General features: G+C 44.8%; 1 protein-coding gene across 2 annotated transcripts in view; it reads right to left on the bottom strand.

The window, feature by feature from the left end:
• The window catches only part of Senp5 (SUMO specific peptidase 5), a 43,340-nt gene extending 19,036 nt beyond the window's left edge, over window positions 1–24,304 (bottom strand). Inside the window, exons 1-6 of one of the 2 annotated variants that reach the window (XM_059277506.1) lie at window positions 24,118–24,304; window positions 11,904–13,431; window positions 6,473–6,578; window positions 6,203–6,341; window positions 5,934–5,981; window positions 1,789–1,866 (exon numbers count right to left, since the gene is read on the bottom strand). In XM_059277506.1, the coding sequence (XP_059133489.1) occupies window positions 1,789–1,866; window positions 5,934–5,981; window positions 6,203–6,341; window positions 6,473–6,578; window positions 11,904–13,401 (1,869 nt within the window). In that variant the 5' untranslated portion in view covers window positions 13,402–13,431; window positions 24,118–24,304. Of the gene's footprint in view, window positions 1–1,788; window positions 1,867–5,933; window positions 5,982–6,202; window positions 6,342–6,472; window positions 6,579–11,903; window positions 13,432–13,919; window positions 14,529–24,117 lie in introns of those variants that run through there. The other variant, XM_059277505.1, reaches the window with a different exon arrangement.
• Window positions 24,305–25,073: the final 769 nt, after the last annotated feature.

Genomic DNA, 25,073 nt, shown 5'->3' with positions numbered 1-25,073 from the left:
TAGCAATCTCATAAGCATCTTTCTACAACTCTTTCTTTTTCCAGATTTCTTTAGAATAAAGACCTAGTGATTGGATCATCAAAAAACTGAAATGAGCACTTGGTGAGTTTCCATGTACATCATGACAATCAGCATCTTACTGTGTATTTTACAATGTGTTTACTGGTTTGCTAAATATAATCTCATTTATTCTCCCAACAGAATAAATACCTTGTAAACCTCTTGTTCTACAGAGAAGACTGACTTTCAGGATAATTAAGCAAGTGTGCTCAAGTCACAGCTAGTTAAGTCACCAAACTGGCATATGAATTCTCTCTTACATTTGTATACTTCAGACACTGTACTTGATATAAATTATTTCCAGGTCTGGGGACATGGCTCCCTTGGTAAAGTATTTGCCTCAAATCCACAAAGCCCTGGATTCGATCCCCAGCACTACATAAGGCAGATGTGGTGTTCACACTGGGAATCCCAGCAGTCTGAGGTAGAGGCAGAGGGATCAGGAATTCAAGGTCATTCCCAGCTATGCAGGGAATTCCAGGCCAGCTTGGGGTCTAAATAAAGAAATAAATCTTATTTCCATCGAGTTATTCTTGGTTTTGTTTGGTTGGTTTGAGATAGGATCTCACTGCATAGCCCTGGCTGGTCCTAACTCACAAAAATCCTCTGCCTCCTAAGTACTAGGATTAAAGGCGTGTGTCACCTTGCCTGGCTTCTTTTTAAAATGACAACAAACAGAGAGGTTCACACAGCCCAGACCAGCCTCAATCTTCTGGTCTCTCTACCTCCACACAGGCTACAGAGTCCAGCGAGGACTCACCCTCACTTCCCGAGTCCTCCCAATCAGCTTAAAAGTGAAAAGTATGCCGCGCGTGGTGGTGGCACACACCTTTAATCCCAGCACTGGGAGGCAGAACCAGGCAGACCTCTGTGAGTTCGAGGTCAGCTTGGTCTACAAAGTGAGTTCCAGGAAAGGCGCAAAGCTACACAGAGAAACCCTGTCTCGAAAAACCAAAAAAAAAAAGAAAGTGAAAAGTATGCCAGGCATGGTGGCCCACGTCTACCTAGTACTCAGGAGTTCGAGGCAAGACGATCAGGCCAACTCTGGCTACATATCGAGTGTCAGAGCAGCTTGAGCTACCTGAGTCTGAGCCCTTTTATAAAAAACAAACAAAACACAAAATTATTTTGATATTTATTGTTTGAGTTTGAATGTATTGGTAACTCTGTCAAAAGTGTTTCCACTCAGGCCTCATGAAGAACACCTGTAACCAACACTTGGGAGTCTGAACCAGGAAGACTGCAAGTCAGAGACCAGCCTAAACTACATAAACCAAGGCTAGAGCTGGAGCTCAGTGACAAAAGCACTTGCCTAGCTTATGAAAGGCCCTGGGTTCAATCCCAAGTTCACCACCACAAAAAAAAAAAAAAAAAAAAAAAAAAAAAAAAGGTTCTGACAGAGTCACTAAGGGCACTTTAGATATTTTAGCATTTTATTGTAACACTCAGCAATCTAATTAGACAAGTTAAATGTCCTGTCCAAGCTGTCCAGCAGGCTAAGAGTATTGCTGCAATCATGAACTCCCAGACTGGTACTCCTTCCTTACAGCACATTCTAATCCACAGACTCAAGAGTTTACTAGTGTCTTATTCACCAAACATTAAGATAAAAGATATTCAGCAGTCACATGAAAGCTCTAATTGACACCATAATGTTATTAAAGCTCTGATCCTCCAACCAAGAGTAGCTTATCCATTTCAAATTCAGTATAAAAGGAAACCAAATACCTTTTTAGTCCATCTCTTAACTCCATTATAGCCTTTGGTTACCAGCTGTCTATGAAAAAAGCTGTTGAAGAAGTGGACCTGGAGGAGCAAACACAATCAACCAGGTTACGTTACGCCACACTCAGAGTCAACGTCACCAGAAAATGGGAAAGAATTGCAAAACATAAAATGAACAAAAGAGGAATGAAAAGTGTTTTTCTTTCTTTCTTTCTTTCATTCTTTCTTTTTAAATTTGAGATGGGTTTCTCTGTGTAGCTGTGGGTCTCTGGGAACTCGTTCTGTAGACCAGGCTGGACTGGAACTCAGAGATCCTCCTGCCTCTGTGCCATCACTGCCCTCGCCCTCCTCTCCCCCAGCGCTGGGACTGAAGGTGTGAGCTGCTGCCATGCCAGCTTTGTCTTTTTCTGAATGAAAAGTTGTTTTTTTATTAAAAACCTAGCCCTGCACAGGTGTGAATGAATGCCTTTAATCCTACACTCAGGAGGTACAGGCAGGTGGAGGCTACACCTACAGCTAAGGCTACACAGAGACCCTGTCTCAAAAACAAAATAAAATAAAACAAATGAGAAAAAAACTCAAGGCCCAGGAATGTGGCCTAACTGGAAGAGTCCTTGCCTCATAGGCACACAACCCTGGATTTGATCTCCAGGACCACAAAAGCTGGGTACGGCCCCATACACCTGCAATCCTAACCTTTAGAGACAGGTGCTGTGGATATTGCTTTGTATACATAAAATGCTGATTGGCCAGTAGCCAGGCAGGAAGTATAGGTGGGACAAGCAGAGAAGAGAATTCTGGGAAGTAGAAGGCTGAGTCAGAGAGACGCTGCCAGCCGCCGCCATGACAAGCAAGATGTAAGGTACCAGTAAGCCACGAGCCATGTGGCAACTTATAGATGAATAGAAATGGGTTAATTTAAGATATAAGAACAGTTAGCAAGAAGCCTGCCACGGCCATACAGTTTGTAAATAATATAAACGTCTGTGTGTTTATTTTATAAGTGGGCTGTCGGACTGCCCGGGCTTGGCAGGACCCGGAGAGAAAGCTCCAGCTACAGACAGGAGGTTCAGAAGTTCAAAATCATCCTCAGCTACAGCAGAGTCTGAGGTCAGTCCAAGCTACATGAGATCCTCTCATGCAGCTATAAGAAAGAGGGGGCCGGGCGGTGGTGGCACACGCCTTTAATCCCAGCACTTGGGAGGCAGAGGCAGGCAGATCTCTGTGAGTTCGAGGCCAGCCTGGGCTACCAAGTGAGTCCCAGGAGAGGCGCAAAGCTACACAGAGAAACCCTGTCTCAAAAAAACAAAAAAAAAAAAAAAAAAGAAAGAAAGGGGGGAGGGAAGGAGGGAGGAATGTAGGTAGGTCGGTCAAGAGGAAGAAAATAGATTACACAGTTAACAGAAGGGTCTATTCCAAATTTTCATTAACATGATTATTAGCACCCCTTTAATCCTAGCACTCAGGAGGCAGAGGCAGATGGAGCTGAGTTCGAGGTCTACAGAGCAAGTTCCAGGACAGCCAGGGCTACACAGAGAGACTCTGTCTCAAAAATACAAACAAGCAAGCAAAAGAATTAATGATTACCTTAAACTCCAGGGTAGGAATTATGAAACTAACCCAATCTGAAGGGTGTAGATTTGGAGATTTCTCTCTAATAACTATGAACACTATCATTTCTTTTCTTTCTCTTTTTTTCTCTTTCTTTCCTTTTTTTTTTTTTTTTTTTCCGATTTTTGAGACAAGATTTCTCTGTGTAACAGCCTGGAACTCTATCTGAAGACCAGGCTGGCCTCAAACTCACTCATAGAGATCCACCTGCCTCTGCCTCCTAGTGTTGGGATTAAAGGCATGCACAATCATCTCTAGCTACAAGAATTACCTTGGTCAATGAAACAGCAGGTCTTACATGCTAAGCTTAGAGTTCTTGTTTTAAAGCAATATCTGCTCATCTGAGGGCATACTCATACTCATTACAATTGTTGCCGTGTATTGAGTGCTAGAGATTGAACACAGGCTCTTGTGTAATGTAGACAAAAGCTCTATCACTGAGCTCAATCTCTAGTCCCACAGAGTTGTCCTAAAGTGTTCCCTCCAACTTTAACTCTCTTTCTAGTATAGAACTATCCATCCCCTGGGTGCTTGTGAATCTCAGGGTATGATCATCAGACCAAAGTAATCACATCACTTGGGAATGTAAAAAAAAAATCAAAACTCTCAGGCCCACCCAAGACCTAGTAAAGCTGAAACTCCAGGGTAGGTCACAGCAACCTGCTTTTATATGCCTTCAGGTTAAGTCTAAAGGGAATTCTTTTAAGAACTATGTAACCTGGGCATGGTGGTTCTAGCCTTTAATCCCAGCACTGGAGAAGATGAGGCAGGAGGACCCCAAGACCAAGGCCAATCTGGATACACAGTGAACACTGTCTCAAAAAAAAAAAAAAACAAGAGCTAGGAGCTGGGCAGCAGAGGCACACGCCTTTAATCCCAGCACTTGGGAGGCAGAGGCAGGTGGATATCTGTGAGTTCAAGGCCAGACTGGTCTACAAAGTGAGTTCCAGGACAGTTGGACAGAGAAACCCTGTCTCGAAAGAAAAAAAAAAATATATCCTTAAAAAAGAGCTAGGAGCCCAGCACTTGGAAGGCACAGGCAGGTAGTTTCTGTGAGTTTGAGGCCAGCCTGGTCTACATAGTAAGACCCTGTCTCAAAAACAAACAAAAAAAGTTGGGTGTTGCCAGGCAGTGGTGGCACACGTCTTTAATCCCAGCACTCGGGAGGTAGAGCCAGGCGGATCTCTGTGAGTTCGAGGCCAGCCTGGTCTACAAAGCAAGTTCCAGGAAAGGCGCAAAGATACACAGAGAAACCCTGTCTCGAAAAACAAAAACAAAAACAAAAAAAGTTGGGTGCACTGGGGTACATCTATCACCCCAGCATTTCAGCAGGGGCAGGAAGATGGCCTAAAGTTCAATGCCAGCTGACATACAATAGTGAGTTCCAGGCCAGCCAGAGCTTTATAGCAAGACCCTGTCACAAAAATCCAAATCAAAAACAAAAAAAGAACCATTCTGCTTATCACTGCATTTATTTTAATTTATTCTTTGATGTTTTGGTTTTTTGGGACAGTTTCTCTGTATTGCCCTGGCTGTGAGGGACTTAGAAAACATCCGTCTGCCTCTGCATCCGGTGCCCACAGAGGTCAGAAGAGGGCATCAGATCTCCTGAAACTGGAATTATAGACAGTTATAAGACACTATGTGGGTGCTTGGAATTCAACCCAGGTTCCTTGAAAAAGCAACCAGGGCTTTTAACCATTTCTCTAGCCCCAAGACTATTATTTAAAATCTGTAATAACTCTTGTTGAAGATACCTTAAAAAAAAAAAAAAAAAAAAGCTCAGTTTGGGTGCAAATAAATACACACAAGTAAAAAGGAAGAAAATATGAACACTGTTATTTTTTTGTTTTGTTTTTTCAAAACAGGGTTTCTCTGTGTAACAGCTCTGGCTGTTCTGGAACTTGCTTTGTAGGCCAGGCTGGCCTCAAACTCACAGAGATCCTCCTGCTTCTGCCTCCTGAGTGCTGGGATTAAAGGTGTGCGCCACCACCACCTGGAGAACACTGATATTAAGCAAAAAAAAATTTTTTTAAACTTTATTTTATGTGCATTGGTGTTTTGCTATGGATGTTGGGTCCCCTGGAACTGGAGTTACAGACAGTTGTGAGCTGCCATGTGGGTGCTGGGAATTGAACCCAGGTCCTCTGGAAGAGCAGGCGGTGCTCCTAACCACTGAGCCATCTCTCCAGCCCCGCAAAAATGTTTTGTTTTGTTCTTTTTTGAAACATAGTCTTTTATAGCCCACACTGGCCTCAAATTTGCTATGAACCCAAGGATGATCTTGAACTTCTGACCCTCCTGCTCTACCTCCCTAAGTGCTGGGATAAAAGGTGGTGTACCATTGCACTCAGCTTAAGTGAAAATGATCTCATAGAAAATATGGCAGACTCTAATGCACAATCAAGACATAATCCAACCATTTAACCTAAAGATATCAGATAATTATGTACTGTTTAAAACAAAAACCAAAAAACCAACCCCCACCTTACTATTAATAACATAAGCACACTAGTGAAGAGGGAGCTTCCACTTACTTTGTCTGGGACGGCATCCATTATCAGCTCACCATACATATTAATAACCTGTAAAATTAAAACCTGCTGATTAGTCTTGTACAATTCAGAACATCCCCAGCAGTATGAGTTAACATGTTGATAGTAGTGAAGGTAATAAAACTTGAGTCACTTCAGTAAAAATTAGAGACCTTGTTTCTAAAGATCAATGGAAAGGCAATCCAAAAGATAGGTTTAGTTGGCCAACATCCTGTGCAAGTTTCTACCCTGAAAGCCCATGATGCACTAACCTGGTCATTCAACCAATTCTGACCATCCAGGGTCACCAGATCATCCATATCTAGCATGTGCTTATTGTAGAAGATGCGAAAGTTGCACTTCTGATGTCTGGCCCGGTAGTTAGTTATTTCTCTATTGATAAATGGTTTTCTAAAACAGATTTTGAAAGAAAAGGTTAAAATGCATTTTTTCAACATATAATTATTTCTTTTCTCTTAAGGGAAAAGTCATTTTTGGCAGTAACTGTCTTTAAGGACTTAACTTTTGCATCACTGACATACCTATTAGAAAAGTCTTCATTAAAGACATCTTTTAATCTCCCAAGGACATCTTTTTCACTGAGTGGGACCAAACTTCCATACTTTTTCATAACCTCATCTAGGAATCCTTACATAAAGGAAAAAGAAAAACATGGGAAATTTTTTTCAGCAAAGTTGTTCTCATAACACATACTACTTACATTTGTTATAGCATACAACCATCATCTGTAACAATACAGTTACATCATTTTTAAAAAAGGTGTGTGTTTGGGCCTCCGCCATTGCCATTCACAAAGAAGTGCTCACAACTATTATTTCACATTGGGTTTTGAGTTATTTCACGGTTGGTCTTAGCGAAAAGCTGGGCAAGCAGTTCTCGGGTGGGGGTGGCTGTTTTTCTTTTTTGGAGGCTATATATAACACAGACTAGGTCTCAATCTCATCGGCCTCCTGACATGCTAGGGTTACAGGTGTGTTCCACCATGCCCAGCTCATACTATATTTTTAAACTACGGACACACTTAGTGGGGCTAGTTAAGACTAAAGACACTGCCATAGTGTGATCTTGAAGTGGAAACCTCTCCTTAGGACTTGTAAAAATCCAAGCATAGTGCTATGCTCCTGTGGTCCCAGCTCTGGAGAGGCCGATCACTAGGGCATTCTGGGATAGCAGGTGTGGTTTGCACAGGAATGGCCCCTACAGGCTCATGTATTTGAAAGGATTAGGAGGCTGGAAGAAGTGTGTCATTGGGGGTGGGGTTTGAGGTTTCAAAAGCCCAAGCCAAGCCATGCCTTGCTGCCTGCCAGTTAGGATGTAGAACTCTCGGCTACTTCTCCAGCACCATGTCTACCTGTGTGCTACCATGCTCCTCCTCATAATGGACTAAACCTCTAAAACTGTAAGCAAGCCCCTATTAAATACTTTTATAAGTTACCTTGGTCCACAGAACAGCAACTCAGACACCACGGTAACATAGCCAGATGCTCTCTCTTAGACAGGGAGAGGAAGGGAGGATGGGCGCTAACCATTTGGTTAAATATATCCTTTTTTCCTCCAGTAATTAAAGGAGCAATTTCTTAAAAAAAAATATGATTGTCATTGATCATTGTTAATACAACAATGAATCGGTCTCAGAGGCATATGCCTGTAATCCCAGCATTAAGAAGGCCCAGGTAGAAAGATCTTGGCAAGTCTGAGGGCAGCTTCATCCACACAGCAAATTTCACACCACATGGTGAGACCTGGTCTCCAAAGAGCAAACCCACTAACTACTATGAGGGAAGCCTGACAAGGTAACAGTGAGCAAGGCCTTTCCCTCAGGTGCCTAGGCTGGCCTAAGACCTCCCACCTCAGCCTCCATGGCACCTGGGATTAGGGATTACAGACCAGGCCTAGCTCTAGAGAGACCTGGGTGGGTTTTTTTGTTTGTTTTGTTTTTCAAGACAGAATTTCTCTATGTAGCTTTGGAGCCTTTCCTGGAACTCACTCTGTAGCCCAGGTTAGCCTGGAACTCACAGAGATCCGCCTGCCTCTGCCTCTGGAGTGCTGGGACAGCTCAAGAGACCTGTTTTAAAACAGGGAATTTTTAAAAAACAATTTTTTATTATTTATTTAGCTATGGTATAAGAGTTCTCCCAATAGAGTTACATCTACAGCCAAGGAAACAATTTCAAAAGGGACCTTTCAGCCAGATTATAAGGCCATCTTCCAGTCAATTTATGTATATATTCATTTGATGGTTTCAATGATGGCCACTGAGCAAGCCCCAGGAAATAGACCCACAACATTACTTCTCCAGGTAACAAGAAGCTGAGGAAGGTGTAAGGGCTCACAGAGGAAGAAACATGGTTGGGGTGATGCTGAAAAAGAGGGGAACAGCCTACCAGGCTGACAATTAAATCTGGACTATGATGGGAAAATCGTAACCAGCTCCTTCTGTGGCTCCCAACAGTGGTATCTGCTAGGCTGTCAATTCAGAATGGAAAGGACTCTGTTGCACAGGAAAACATGGGTGAAAACCCTGTTAATCCCCTACCAGAGTGGCTCCCAACTTTCTGCAATGCTGGGAACCCAACTCAGGGCCCAAACATGCTAGACAAACCACAGACCTGCAGCCCAGCCCTCCCTTCCTCTCTCTTCATTACATTCATTCACTGTGTGTGTGTGTAGAGTGAGGGACACCTGCCAGCAGCACAGACAGAGGACAAAGGACAACATGTGGGAGATGGCTCTCAGGCCATCAGGCTTGGCAGCAACGCCTTTACCCTTCACCACGGAGCCATCTCCCCAGCCCAGCCCTACGTTTTATAAATCATTACCTCTGATTCTCCACCCACTCTACTGGAGGTTCTAACAATAACACACATAACATTTTTAAATTTTTTATTTTATTATTTTATGTGTATGTGTATGGGTATTTTGTCTGTATATATGTCTGTGCACCACATGCATGCCTGACACCCAAGGAGGCCAGAAGAGGGTGTCAGATCCCCTGGAACTGGAGTTGCAGATGTGAGCTGTCATGGGGGGGGGGGGTTGCTAGGATATAACCTGGGTGTCAGCATAAGCCAGGTCTGTTAACCACAGAGCTAGTTCTCTAGTCCTAAGAGTATTGATGTTTGCTATACTCCCAGCCTGTCTATCTTAATAGCTATCTTGTTTCTACACAGGGGTCTTATGTCTACATGAAAGAATGGCCCCAACAGACGTCAAGAAACCTTAATATTTGGAAAGACTGCATTTAAGTGGAAAATTATATACAGGTAGAAAGAGAATATTAACTCCACAAAACTGTCCTCTGACCTTCACCTAGATATGCCCTGCCCACACAGAAACACCATGTATGTATATACAATAATAAAATAAAAATTGGAATCGTTTTAAAATGTAAGAAGGTTGGAAGGCTAAGCTCAGAGGTTAAGAGAGTCTATTATTCTTCAGAGGACCACAGTTCAGTTCTCAGTACCCTCATTGGGTGGCTCACAATCGCCTGTGAATCCAGCTCCAGAGAATCTGATGCCTCTGGCCTCCACAGGCACCTACACTTGCATGGCATATACTTACACAGACACACGCACATACATGATTAAAAATAAATTAAAAATAGGGTTGGGGATTTAGCACAGTGGCAGAGCGCTTGCCTAGCAAGGACAAGGCCCTGGGTTTGGTCCTCAGCTCCGGGAAATTAATTAATTAAAATATACAAATATTTTTTAAAATGTAATAATGAAACCCATTAGTTTGTATGCTAACTTATAACAAATATTTTAAATTACAAAATGAAACCATAAAGAAATTTTACCCCAAAGAAAAATGGAGGGGTATCCCAAACAACAATAAAAATTAAATTTTAGGTTCTACAATCTTGATTGATGTTCCTTAAATTAAAAAAAGCAGTCTTCTCATAGAGAAATCAAGCTGGAACTGTGCTGACAACTTCCTCCTAGTGGCTGCTTTCAGAGTGCTGTGCAGGCTACAGGGAAAGAAAAAATATCAGTGGTCTTACCAGCACTTGGCCCTGGACCCTGACTGCTACATTACTGACAGGTGGGCACCATGTGTCCACTGGTGAAACGGTGGCATGAAGGAAGGCTACGATGTAACCCCCAACTTTCTGGCTGGATCTGAGCCCGCTCCGCAGGAAAGGAATTCATCCGTGATACTGAAGATCTGACCAGAAGCCCATGGGCTGGGAGGTTAAAGGCTTTAGTGGGGGATCTACTACTGTTTGTTTTCTAAATGAACAAGCTGTCAAAGTGCCTTCTAAATATTTATGTTTAGAACCGTAGATTAGTACTTAATCTCAAACAGAGAAGATTCTTTTTGCCATGGACTGTGTTTAATGTAGAGACTCATAACTGATCAAAACGCTGAGAACAGGCTTGGCGGTGGTGGCTCATACCAGCACTCAGGATCCACCTGTTGAGTTTGAGGCCAGCCTGGTCTACAAAGTGAGTTCCAAGACAGCCAAGGCTATACAAAGAAACCCTATCTTGGGGGAAAAATGCTAAGAATAAACGTCTCTTAAGTGCTCAGTCAGCCATAACTGAGACATCAATCACAATCCTCTAATGCTCAGGGAACGCTGAGGAAGAGGGGGTGGAAAGACTGTAAGGGCCAGAGGATGGGAAGAAATGCTGAGAAACGCTGTCTTCTGGACCAGTTACGACCACTGCACCTGTGGGCTCACTGCAGCTACAACTGCCAGCACAAGGTTGGGCGACAGATCAGTCAGCATCCAACAGGCAGCACTCTCCAATCAGGACTCGGTGGGGAGGGGTGGGGGAGCAAGAAGGGAAGAGGGGGACTGGTGGGGGGATGATCAAGATACACTGTACAACACCAGGCGTGGTGGCACACATCTTTAATCCCAGTACTTGAGAGGCAGAGGCAGGAGGATCTCTGTGAGTTCAAGGCTAGCCTGATCTACATAGCAAATTCCAGGACAGCAAGAGATATATAGTAAGATCCCAACTTAAAAAAAAAAAAAAAAAAAAAAGGACACTGTATACACGTATGGAATTGTCAAAGAAATAATAAACAATACTCTATTTTTTTTAAAAAAAAAGCAATAAGAACTAAAATTTCTGTTAAAGCAACAATAAACAACATTGTGTATTAAAGAATGTTATATTTTGGGAGTGACAATCCTTGGCAATTACAATTAATTTAGCATCTTCACAATTAGACTGATATGGTGGTCCATGGAAGCAGAGATCAGTGTATTCTGCTTGTTGCTATGTTCATAGAAACCAGAACACTGGCTGGTATACAGGAGCTTCTCATATATTAATAAAAGAGAAACAATGCAAAGGAAAACTAGGAAGAGAAAAATTATGCACCAATAAAATGCAGTCAAACACACACACAAAAGTCACCACGGCTGGAGATAGAGCTCATTTGACAGAATGTCTGCCTAGCATGCATGAGCTCTGAGTTCAATCCACAGCCCCCCACAGCCCCTGTGTACGGTGGTAATATACCTGTAATCCCAGCACTTGAGAGGATCACAAGTTCACAGTCATCCTCAACTACATGGCAAGTTTGAGGCCAGACTGGGCTACCTGGACACCCAATCTTACAAAATTCTTATCTGTAATCTGTAAGACTAACTGGTAAAACTTAAGTTTAAAAGGTAACTTGTCCATCCAATTAAAATGTTTAAGTATCAATATTCTTTACCAGCAATTAGAATGGAAATTTAACTTAAAGAAACAATTGGGTAAGAGAGTTCATTGAATCCTTATAGCAAAATCGATACAAGTGTCCATCAAGAAACCAAGAAGGGAGCTAAGCAACATCTCCATAACGGAGCATCGTAAAAGGCATCACAAACATCTAATGGCTTAAAGGGAAAGCCATGTGTGGGAGGTAAACCAAGACTCTTCTGGAAAGGATAATGGACACCAAGCGTGGGCCAGAGGTTGGAGGGCAACAAGGAACAGTGCATACCAGAAAGGCAGGTGGAGAGCTGCTCATCATCCACGGGAGAAGCTTTCTGACTGCTCTTGCCACCCGCCACTTGGCTTTCTACTTTGAGTTCACTGCACACCAAGGGAGCGTCCAGAGGACTTTTACAGTAGGGGTGGTCCAGCAGCTTAGAACTAAGAATGTTCTGCTTGAGAGATCCATCCTCCTCCATCTGGAAGTTCTCGTTCTGAGGAGGCTCTTCAGACACAGGCCCATCGACAGGACTCACAGACGTGTCTGCTCCAGACACTGACAGTGTGACTCTGTCGTCACCGGCAGCACTTGTCCCACTTTCCTGACCCAGAGTCAGACTCGCTCTGCCCGTTTCTGGAGGGAACTTAGTGCTAGAAGGATGCTCGGTTAAAGGGGTCTCAGGAGCTTGCTCTGTACACTCCCACTTAGGAGAAGAGGGGGACTGGTCCCAGGCGTATGTGGCACTGCCATTCTGTTGGTCAGGGAATGCTTCGTCTAAACTATGCTCCTTGTCCAAGAAAGGGCTTTCTTTAGTGTGGCCATCAGGCACATGAGAGTTCTTCCCCTTCACCGCAACACTGGCGTCCATGTCTGGAAAGTATGGCTGACACTGACAAGGGTCCTTAGGTTCTGGGGAAGGGACTGGGCTGCAACTGCCGCCACCCTCAGTGTTACCCCTAAGGTTCTCTTGATGGTCCCCAGTGACCTTCTGTACCCAGCTTCGCTGGGCTTTTCTTAGCTTGCAAACTCTGTTTTTCGTTCTGAAGTGCTGGGATCTCAAAATCCTATACCGAAATCTAATCATGGATAATTTCTCATACATCATAAGAGACACTTTGACTCTTCGATGTTGATTAAGTTGGAACTTTTTTGGAATCAGTGGTTTCCCATTCCTGTGGTGCTCTAGCCCTTGGTAGCAGCCGCAGCAAACGCGTTTTCTATGTCTGTTCAAGACCACAACCTCGCCACTCTCACCTGGACTTTGGCTCTCCCCATTGAACTTCATGGGAAAGTCGGAAGCTTGTGCGCCTGTCCGAGGTTTGTGCCCACTGGCCTTACCCAAGACAGTACTTGCTGACAGGCCAGCAACTGCCTTCAGGAGACTTTCCTCTCTGCAGTACTCATGGTCCGAGGTCTTTGCTGATGGCAGTACCTTATCTGCTTGGTGTTTCGGGAGACGCCTGGAGGAAGAAACGAAGTGCTTGGGGTCCTTTCTTTTCACTTTGGCATACAAAGTACTACCATTGTGAGCGGCCACTCCAGACTTCGCCCTTGCACAAGGTGGGGCATCCCGGATCCATGATTTCTGGATGTGAAGAGCCTTCTTACTACACTGGAAATGCTTCACCTGTCGACCCCAAACAACTGGCCTTCCCACCTTAGCTTTCAGAAAGCACAGGTTTTGAGGAAAATAGAACTTCTTAAAGCTTCCAAACCCAGTATTCCATTTCTCAGAAAAAGCTAAATGAATTCCCTTTTTCCATAGAATTTTCTTCTGTTTTTTCATTTTTCTGATGCATAATGAGAACTGATGTACCTATATAGAAAAAAAAAATGTAAAGTTAAATTTCAGTGTAAATATGTCATAGAGGTACATAGCAATTAAGATTTTGAACAGGGCAGTGGTGGTGCACGTCTTTTATTCCAGCACTTGGGGAGGCAGAGGCAGGCAGATCTCTGAGTTCAAGATCAGCCTGGACTACAGAGTGAGTTCCAGGACAGGCTCCAAAAGCTACACAGAGAAACTCTGTCTCAAAAAACCAAAAAAAAAAGGGGGGGGGGCTGGAGAGATGGCTCAGGGGTTAAGAGCACTGGCTGCTCTTCCAGAGGTCCTGAGTTCAATTCCCAGCAACCACATGGTGGCTCTCAACCATCTGTAATAAGACCTGGTGCCCTCTTCTGGTGTGCAGGAATACAAGCAGGCAGAATACTATGTACATAATAAATACATCTTTAAAAAAGAAAAAAAAATGAAAAAGAACATATGCACTCCAATTTATTCTATAAGCCATAAAGAAATCCTACCTTGGGCTGGAGAGATGGCTCAGAGGTTAAGAACACTGGTTGTTCTTCCGGAAGTCCTGAGTTCAATTCCCAGCAACCACATGGTGGCTCACAGCCATCTATAATGAGATCTGGTGCCCCCTCCTGGCCTGCAGGCATACATGCAGGCAGAATGTTGCATACTTAATAAATAAATAACTCTTTAAAATAAAAAAGAAAGAAAAGAAAAAGAAAAAGAAATCCTACCTGATTGAGGTTCCCACTGCAAGGAGAACTGGGAAGAAGGAAGATGTGAGCATTTAACAAGGCCCCATTTTCTCTATACCTGTCTCTGATGGGGATGTTTCAAGAATCATTTCTGGCAGGATATAGTCACACATGCCTTTAATACCAGCATTGGGGAAGCTGAGGCCAGGTGGACCTCAATCCTATGAGTTCAAGACCAGCCTCTTCTACCTAGTGAGTTCTAGGTCAGCCAGGGCTGTATAGTGACACCTTGCAACAAAAAAACAAAACTTGCGGGGCAGTGGTGGTGCACACCTTTGATTCCAGCACTCAGGAGGCAGAGGCAGGCTGATCTCTGTGAGTTTGAGGCCAGCTTGGTCTACAGATCGCGTTCCAGGACAGCCAGGGCTAAACAGAGAAACCCTGTCTGGAAAAACAAATGAACAAAAACAAAACAAACAAAAATTTCTCAGTATACACCAGTTTTTGTGATTTTTTTTTTTTTTTTTTTTTTTTGGTTTTTCGAGACAGGGTTTCTCTGTGTAGCTTTGCGCCTTTCCTGGGACTCACTTGGTAGCCCAGGCTGGCCTCGAACTCACAGAGATCCGCCTGGCTCTGCCTCCCGAGTGCTGGGATTAAAGGCGTGCGCCACCACCGCCCGGCTGTGATTTATTTTTATTTTATGTGCATGAGTACTTTGTCTGCATATATGTGGTGCACTACTTATGTGCCTACTGCCTGAGGAGGCCAGAAGAGGATGTTGGATCCTCTGGAACTGTAATTATGGATGGTTGTGAGCTACCATGGGGGTGCCGGGAATTGAACCTGGGTCCTCTGCAAAAGCAACAAGTGTTCCTAAATGCTGAGCCGTTTCTTCAGGCCACTGCACATTAGTTCCTAATAGAACACACAGGTCGCGATTCAGAAGAGAATTTCTGGGTTGTCAGTTCTTGAGCCACCTTGCTAGCCACAGAATGTCTTGTATTGACTGTTTCTCATTAGCTAAGTGACTTTCAGCAAGTCATTCAGATTCTGTGTTCTCAAGTGTAAAGTGAAAGATAGTAAAGCGAGAGGGACCAAAAACCACTTCAGACAGATTTCATATCTATTTATAACCTGCCCACAGAAAAACAACTTTCAATGGCAATTTTTTTTAAGGGGAAAGTATCTTTGGCCCACACAGCCCTCAACCTCAAGGAGACCATGCTCTGCTTTTACACGTCAGAGTCTAAGTGTCTGTAAGGAAGAAGACTTCATGTCTGCTGCTCTCATCCAGTTCTACTGGCTCTCAAGTGAATATAAGGACCACGGACAAACACAAACACACACAGAATTTCAGGAACAGCTCACAGAGGTGAAAGGTGAGGAGGAATAAATGCAAATCAGACACAAAGCCAGACTAGTCAGTGCCAGCCTAGCATGCACAGGGCCCTATGTTCAATAAACAAGACAAGATGGAGCTGGAGATAGAACACTTGCCTAGCATGCATGAAGCCCTGGATTCAATCCTCAGTACCACATAAAACCAGCCATAAAGACACACACACACAATCAACCCTAACACTCAGGGAATGAGGTAGGAAGACCAGTTCAAGGTCTGTGAGAGAAGGTTCATCAGTCTTACACAGCTATGAACCCTGCAAGCTACAACCGACCAGGCAAGATATGCCTACCAGAGCAGGAACGGCACTATTTTCAGTGAGATCTGAGGTTTGCCCCCACAGAAGGGAATTCATGCCTGGTACTGTACACCTGGTCCAGGACTGGGGAGGTGACGGGCCAACAAGTAGTAGAGCTCTGACTAATGCACACAGTATCACACTGCCTTCTGGCTATTTCTGTCCATACCCATGAGCCTGGGTCAGAGAGGCTTCTAGACCAGCAGGCAACAGTTAATGCAGACTCATAACTGACAAAAGTGGAGTAAGTGACTCTCAAAGGGACATCTGTATCATACCCTCCAAGGCTCAGGGAACACGGAGGAAGAAGGGACAAAAGGTAAGTGCTGTGGAACGCTGTCTTCTGGACGTGACAAGGCTGCTGCCCCCAGGAGCTCACAGCAGTGATGGTTATCTACTTAGGACCTGTAGAGACTGGGCCCGTCAACATTCCGTCAGGGATCGAGGACAGGCTCACCCACTCTGCCCGGAGGAGCTAGAGATGATGAAAGGTTACTGGGCAAGGGGGATCATATTCTTCAGCAATGCAGCCACTGGGTAAGCTATTCTTTCTCAAGTAATAACCCCTCACCCATGCAATGCAGCCAGTGGGTAAGCTATTCTTTCTCAAGTAATAACCCCTCACCCATGCTCCTGCAAGCAACTACAGTTAAATGTAGTGGGACACCAGAGGGGGGGGGGAGGAGAGAGAAAGAGGCCAGGCGATGGTAGCGCATACCTGAAATCCCAGCACTCGGAAGGCAGAGGCAGGAAGATCTCTGTGAGTTCGAGGCCAGTCTGGTCTGCAGAGCCAGTTCCAGAACAGCCAGGACTAAAGAGAGAAACCTTGTCTCAAGAGAGAGAGAGAGAGAGAGAGAGAGAGAGAGAGAGAGAGAGAGAGAGAGCGCTGGAGAGATGGCTCAGTGGTTAAGAGCACTGGCTGCTCTTCCAGAGGTCCTGAGTTCAATTCCCAGCACCCACATTGTGGCTCATAGCCATCTGTAATGAGATCTGGTGCCCTCTTCTGTGTACATAATAAATAAATAAATCTTAAAAGAGAGAGAGAGAGAGAGAGAGAGAGAGAGAGAGAGAGAGAGAGAGAGAGGGAGGGAGGAAGGGAGAGTGGGAGGAGAGATATGAGGTAGGAGGTAGACTTGTAGGGAGGAAGGAGTTCTAAGACAGGGGATAAGAAAGGATAGTGAGATGAATACGGTGTGTGTTTATGTATCTAAAATTTTGAAACAAGTAAATAAAGGAAGAGGGGAAAAGGTCATCCTCAACCACACGAGTTCTAAGTCAGTCTGGGGTATATAGCCTGTCTCCAAAAATGAAAAAGAAAAACCGAAAACATGATTTCAGAAATTAACAATGTCTCCTATTACTAAAAGTTCTGCAGACACTAGCCACCAAGAGGAGTGGAAGAAACAGCAGACTGTGAACCAGAAACCAATACACAATACGTAATTTAAGTTTGTTAACAATGTATTAAGAAAAGGGCCCCATCTCCACTCCCCCACACACCACCACACACACATTACCCACCCCTCTGCTTTGTTGTTGTTGTTTTTGAGACAAAGGTTTCTCTGTGTAGCCCTGGCTGTCCTAGAACTAGCTGTGTAGACAGGATGGTCTCCAACTCACAGAGATCCGCCTGCCTCTGCCTCTCCCTAGTGCTGGGATTAAAGGTGTGCACCACCACCACCCAGCCACATTACCTTTCTACACATCCCTTCCCTGGGAGGAAAGAAACATGAGGGGCTAACTATACATTTACCTCGGTCCTTCTCCAAACCCCTGATACACACTGGACTGGAGGAGGGGCGAGATCTTTCTAAATTACTCAGGCTCGCCTTGAATTAGCAATCCTACTGCCTCTGCTTCACAGATGTTGGAGTTATATGCAGGCCACCATGCACAGCTAGAAGTTAGAGTTTTGTGTGTGTTCATGTGGTTTTTGGAGACAAGGTTCCTCTCTGTAACAGTCCTGGCTGTCCCGGAATTCACTCTATAGTTCAGGCTGGCCTTGAACTCTCAGAGATCCTCCTGCCTCTGCCTCCCGAGTGCTGGTATTCAAGGCACAGGCCACTACCAGCCCGATGGAAGTTAGATTTTTAAAAAGGCAAAAGTCCACTATGTGCAGCAAGCACACACTCCAATAATCCCAGCAGCCAGGAAGCAGAAGCAAGAGGATCACAAATTAAAGACCAGTTTTGGTGCTATATAATGAGACCCTGTCAATCATAAAAATGCATGAATGAATGGGTGAATGAATGAATGAGCAAAAGCCCCAGGGACAAAGATAATGAAAGAGGAGACAAGACTAATTAAATTTCTAAAAGAAAGGCACACTTGGTGGCATACACCTTTAAAATCTCAGCAGAGTCTGAAGAATCTCCAAGTTCAAATCTCTAATGAGTTCAAGGCCAGCCTAGTCTACATAGCAAGTTTCAGGTCAGTTAAGGCCATATAATGAGACCTTGTTTCAAAAAATAAAAAGCAGATAATGAGTAACACACTCAGCAGGTCAAAAAAGGCGATGCCATGAAGTAAGCTACATGACCTCAGAAAGGCCCCAAATTAGAGGTAACAAATACCTATTAAGGTTAGGAATACGGACAGAGCTGAAAAAGGAAGGTCCCAGGAAGTCTGAAGAGGAAGTTCCGGGGCTGGAGAGGTGGCTCAGAGGTTAAGAGCACTGGCTGCTCTTCCAGAGGTCATGAGTTCAATTCCCAGCAACCACATGGTGGCTCACAACCATCTGTAATGAGATCTGGCGCCCTCTTCTGGTGTTCAGGTACACGCAAGCAAGCAGAACACTGTGTATAGATAATAAATAAATAAATCTTAAAAAAAAAAAAAAAAAAAAAAAAGAGGAAGTTCCACCCCAATCCTGCCTTCTACCCTGAGAGAGAACCTGTTCCCTTTCTTGGTGAAGATGAGTCAGGAGAGTCACGCCAGTAGAAAAGCACAGAGCAGAGCAAGCTGAGATAAGTGAGTTCATGCTGTGAACCTGCCCTCCTCACCAACACTCTATAAGGATATACTGCCATGAGGAGGCCACTCCTACGAGACAAGAGAAGGTCATTTAAAGAGAAAAGATCATATCCAATGCTCCCCCCAAAAGGCCGAACAATTATCCTTCAATGTATTCTGACGTCAAAGAAATGTATTAGACTCCAGATCCTAATTGCACTGCTCCTTTCTTCCCCAAGAATACAAGTTTACCCTTCAAAAAGGGTAAACAGATGTGAGGACAATTTGAAGGAGAATGATACAGTCAATGAGACACACACTCTTGTTCAACTCATCCTCTGAGATTGTGGCAATCGCTGGTTCATCCTCTAGAAAAGTTGGTTAGTTTGTGAGAAAATCCGTAAATCAACACACAGATATTCCCCCAAGTTGGAACCCCATCAGCTAGCCCACTGAGTCCCTGTATTAACTTTGTGGAATGTGATGTGAAGTGTCTTCTAATAAATACTAGCCACCGCACTGGTTCCTTCCATCAACTAACACACTAATAAACAAACACTGTAACCACCACAAAGATGACGAGCCTAGAAAATACAGAAGTTGTATCAATGAAAATTCTATAAAAAGCTTATGGGCGGTATAATCCCATGCCTTTAATCCCAGCACTCGGTAGCAGAGCGAGGCAGATCTCTGTGAGTTCCAGGCCAGCCTGGTCTACAAAGTGAGATCCAGGACAGGCACCAAAACTACACAGAGAAACCCTGTCTCGAAACCCCGCCCCCCCCCCAAAAAAAAATCCATAAAAATATCTTCCACTTTACTCTTAAGAAAAGAGGTCATGGTTGGGGCTATGCTCAAAGATAGTGTTAACCCACATGTGTCAAAGGTCCGGGTTTGATCAGCACTGGCAAAGAAAAAGAAAAACTGTAACACATTCTCCTTCAGGAGATAAGTTACTTTCTTTACAGCTGGCCATCTTTCCAGCCAAAAGATACTTTGTTTTGAAAGTATCACTCTGTAGCCGAGACCTACCTCAAATATGCAATTCTCCTGCCTCTGCCATCTGACTGAAAAGGGCATTTTCAAACTTGGCTAATGGAATTCCAAACTGACATAATCATTTTGGAAGAGAATTTGGTAAGATTTCATAAAAATCACAAAAGTATTTATCCTTCAATCTGACAAGCCTACTTTAAGCAATTTGAACAGAAGATGCAGCTATAACAATGACAAGGCTATCTATTGCAATATTGTTTACAATAGCAAATATTTAACCAATGCCCACAAGCAAGAGCATGGCTGAATAAACTAGTATACTGACATGAATGAAGCTTCATTGGAGTAAGGATTCTTTCAGCAACCAGCATGCACTGATTTAGAGGATCCATCCTTAGATAACGAAGGTGAAATTCAGGTGAGTTCCAAAGAGGGTAAGTGGAGGAAATGAGAAGGGAAGGGCTGTTTCTCTGTACGTTGTGTTCCTGCTGGTCTGGCTTTAGGACAAACCTGATGCTTCAGATCTCAAATGAACCTGGCTTGCTTGCTTTTCCTCTCTGCAGTACTGGACATTAAACTAGGGCCTCATGAATGCCCTGCAGGCGCTCCACCACTGAGCTGTATCTCTTAGCCCCTGTATTTCAAATGACTAATACAACCACACCACAAAAGGAGATGAACAGACCTTAGGAAACAAAATTCTGACTACATCAAGAGCTAAAGACAAAGAGTGCTTACAGAAAATGCACAAAGCATAGCAAATGTGCTTTTCCACTGAAGTAGGAGTCAATTCTGATATTATCAGTATTCAAAGTTGAGCAAATAAGTAAAATATGCTGTGGATAGTTAAAGCTAGACTTTCCACACTAGAGAAACAATGACTCATGAAATGACGAGCGACAAACTGGAGGTACCACTATGGACCCAGCTGGATACAGACACAGAAGTGTACACACACAGACCTGTCAGTGAAGCAGCACACCACCAGCAGAAAGTGAGCACCCTGACAACCAGACCTTGGTTTCTAAATATACTCATCTACGGCAAGAGGTGGCAGCATGGTGACTCAAGCCTGAAACCCCAGCACTCTGGAGGCTGAGACAGGAACATAAGGAAATCAAGTCATCACTGGTTACACAGACCATTGGAAAGCCAGCCTGAACTGTAGTCCCGTCCCCCCCCCCCCCCCCCCGCAAAAAAAAAAAAAAAAAAAAAAAAAAAAAAAAAAAGATTGCAGAACTGGGTAGAGAAAGCAGAATATGAACCTGAAATGTCACTGTGGTGCCAGAACATACACATAAATAATCTGAGTGACAGAGACAGACAGACAGATAGACAGGATTTCACCATGTAGCTTTGGCTGGCCTAAAACTTGCTATATAGACCATGCTGACCTCGAATTCATAGAGATTAGCTTGCTTCTGCCTCTGGAGTGCTGGGATTAAAGGCGTGTGTCACTATGTCCTGTATCATTTTAAAGAGTAGCGAAACTGGTAGAAGGGACATCTTCCTTACACATAATTTCAAATTGAAAAAATATAGAACAAGCCAGGCATGGTGGTACAGGCCTTTAACCCCAGTACTGAGGGATGGGGATGGAGAGATTAGAGGCTGGTGCATCTCTGAGTTCCAGGCCAGGCTGGTCTACAAAGTGAGTTCCAAGACAGCTAAGACTGTTACACAGAGAAACATTGTCTCAAAAAACAAACACAAAAACAGAATGAATAAAAGAAATAGAAAAAATAAGATCTGCCATCTCTGTAAGAACTGACTGACTAGCCTAGAGTGGTGGCCCCAGCCTTTAATCCCATCACTAGGGAGGCAGAGGCAGGTGGATCTCTGTGAGTTCGAGGCCAGTCTGGTCTAAAGAGTGAGTTCCAGGATAGGCTCCAAAAGCTACACAGAGAAACCCTGTCTCAAAAAACCAATTAAAAAAAAAAAAAAAAAGTGGCTGGGCAGTGGTGGCACACACCTTTAATCTTAGCACTCTGGAGGCAGAGCCAGGCAGATCTCTGTGAGTTCGAGGCCAGCCTGGTCTACAGAGCGAGATCCAGGAGAGGCACCAAAACTACACAGAGAAACCCTGTCTCAAAAAAACAAAATGAATAAATAAATAAATAAAATAAAAAAAGTAACTGACTCAGCCAGGTGTAACTACACTCCTATAATTCAAGTACTCAGGAGGCTGAGGTAGACAGATCATCGAATTAGCTAAATCTCCAGATTCTATCTCAGTTAAAAAAGAAAGAAAGAAAGAAAAAAAGAAAGAAAGAAAGAAAGAAAGAAAGAAAGAAAGAGGAAAGGAAAAGAAAGGAAAGGAAAGGGAAAGAAGGAAGGAAGGAAGGAAGGAAGGAAGGAAGGAAGGAAGGAAGGAAGGAAGGAGGCTAGGAGATGGATGCCTCAGTGGGAAGAATGGTTGCTACACAAACATGAAGATCTGATTTTGGATCCCCAGGATCCACATAAAAGCTGAGAACAGCAACACATAATCCCAGAACTGGGTAGTAACAGAAGATGGATCCCTAGGGCTTGATGGTCTGCCCGTCAGCCAAATGGGTGAGTTCCACATTTAGTGAGAGCTCCTGTCTCGACACATAGCGTGTAGAAGTGATTCAGGAAGATATCCTAACCTTCACATCATGCATCCCCACACAGGCTAGTGCACCCCACCCCACTTGACTAGAAACTAGAAAACAGTGAAGAAATGTCTTCAAGTCTTCCAAGTTCTGAGGGAAAACTATTTAACATGAAAATTTTAGGCCCATCTAAGAACTAATGACTGAAAACAGAAAAAGGTTTTCAGACAGGTGATTTATCCAAGTATATACCTCCCATATACCTTTTTCAAAGAGCCACAAGAAGTACCATGACAAAATGAGGGAGGAAATCAAGACGACATGGGAACTAGGGGCTGGGGAACCAGGCTCAGTGCTCACCTAGCACGCATAATGCCCTGGGGTCACTCAAATGATGATAATAATAATAACAATAATAAAATTAAAGGAGGGGGAGAAAGGCAAAGAAAACAAGGGCAAAGGTGGGAAGGCAGGGGAGATGGCTCAGTGGTTAAGAACACTTGTTCTATTCCCAGCACCCACACAGTGCCTCACAACCATTCATAACACCAGTTCCAGGGGATCCAACACCCTTTTCTGCTCCCCACAGGCACCAGACAAGCATGTGGTGCACACAGATGCAGGTGAAATATGCATGTACAGTTTTTAATATAAAAGATGGTGAGGTGGCAGAAATGAGAGCAAAAGAGAGAAGATGTACAAACTGGGCTTGTAATCCCAACATTAGGGAGGCTGAGACAGGGGGACCACTGCAAGTTCAAGGCCAGCATAATCCACACAGCAAACTGCTTCCCAGCCTGAGCTACACACGAAATGTTTTAGGAGCAGAGTATCGACAATTTGAGATATAGGTGCAAAGACCTCCTAAATGGGACAAAACATCAATCAATCATCTCCCGGGCCTTTTCTAAAGGCCTAGCGCACAAATGTGACAGAAACTTATGAGTTATCCTTCTAATACCAGTGTTTTATCGACAAGCACAAGGCATCTGAGTGACTAGGTTTCTTGGATGCTGCACACTCAAAGCACAGATTGCAGTTAAGTTCCAACCACACAAGATTCTGGTATCTCTCCTGGCACCCTTCTCGATACTAAGCTTATTCTGGACAAAAGGCAAAAGCATAATTAGGAATGTACCATGTGTCCTGAATATTCTTTAACGGCGTTTTAACCAGAGCCTTAAAATTTTTCATTCAATTATTCCAACTAATTTGTATAGGTATAAGAACATGCCTATGTTCAGGTGGTGAATTAAAAACAATACCAAATGGCAGGCGAGCGCTTCAATTCAGCTTCTCCAGACTCTTAAGTACAAACTCCCATGACCTTTCTGCATCCCACTTGAATGGCCCCACAGTGGAATCGGAGTTAACACTGCCCAGCACAGACAGAATAAAAAAGTAGCGTCACACCGACCTAAAGCCCAAGAGTATCATGCATAAGCACGGTAGGAAGGAACCAAAGCAAGGAGCAAGCTGAGCTGTCGGATCAACTCAACCCCCCTCGACTTCCGACTCGGCAGGAGCTGGGAGCCTGACAGCGATCTTCAGGCAAAGCTTCCCCTGGCTTCGGAAGGAGCGGCCCGAGGAGTGGGTTTTCTGGCTGTCTGGCTCTCAAGGCTCGTGCTGCGGAGGAAGGAGGAGGGCCGCGGTCCCCGGAGCCCAGCGCCCACTAGGCGGCCTGCGGCGCGGCCGTGGGGAAGCGTGCGGGCCTCGGGCGGCGCTGAGCTGGCGCGGGGAAGGGCCGGTCAGCAGCGCTGCGGACGCCTGGGCTGCCCCGCTCCGGCTTACCTACGCTCTCTGCTCCCGGCACCGACCCCGCTGCCTGGACGAGCGCCGCAGCGGCCGGGACCGCTGCCTCGCCCACGCCCACACCGGGAGAAGGCCGGCCAGAGACCCGGACTCCGGCCTGCTCACGGCCGGCGGGGCTGCCGAGCTTCCTCTCAGCCGCTGCGCGATCCGGGCGCCCGCTTTGCGCGTCACCTCCTCCTCCTCCTGCTTCCGTGCCCTTCCGCCAGAAGCTCCGCCTACGCCTGGTGCGAAGGGCGTGGCTTAGAGGCGCCTGCTCCTAGAAGCTGGGTGTGCTGCTCCCTGGATCCGCGCTGGGAGAATGGGGAGGAACTGCCATCTAAAGTTAGTCCAGGCGCCACAAGGCAGGTTTCCGACTTCCGGTTGTCAGCTCCCTTCAAGCTTTTGCCGTCAGAAAGGCTAAAACAAGCCGGGCGGTGGGTGGCGCACGCCTTCAATCCCAGCACTCAGGAGGCAGAGGCAGGCAAATCTCAGTGAGTTCGAGGCCAGCCTGGTCTGCAAAGCGAGTTCCAGGACAGCCAGAACTATTCCATAGAGAAACCCTGTCTCGAAAAAACAGAATAGAAAAAGAAAGGGGAAAAAAAGAAAGAAAGCTGAAATAGACCACAGCCGATGTATTATCCACTGAGCCCTCACACTCCTGCTCTGGACTGGCCCGGGCTGCCCCATTCTACTTTCCCATGGTGACCTTACACCCCTTAGTAATGTAACTTTAACATTTCCCCAGGAGGGCAGGGCCTCCAGCTTGATGGTAATTGGCCTACCAGAACTCAGGAAGTCTACAACAAAACTTCTCTTTCCGATAGGATGCTTCGGCATTCACCCATCACCCAAAAGACTGTTTCTTTAAAGACAGTCCCACTATGCAGCACTGACTAGCCTGGGACTTGGATCCTCCTGCCTCAAGCCTCCTAAGTGCTGGGATTAATTACCGGTGT

Source organism: Peromyscus eremicus, chromosome 12, assembly GCF_949786415.1.
Source record: "Peromyscus eremicus chromosome 12, PerEre_H2_v1, whole genome shotgun sequence".
Taxonomy (NCBI): Eukaryota; Metazoa; Chordata; class Mammalia; order Rodentia; family Cricetidae; genus Peromyscus; species Peromyscus eremicus.
Note: the sequence above shows the minus strand (reverse complement) of the source record. Positions and strands in the feature narration are given on the sequence as shown.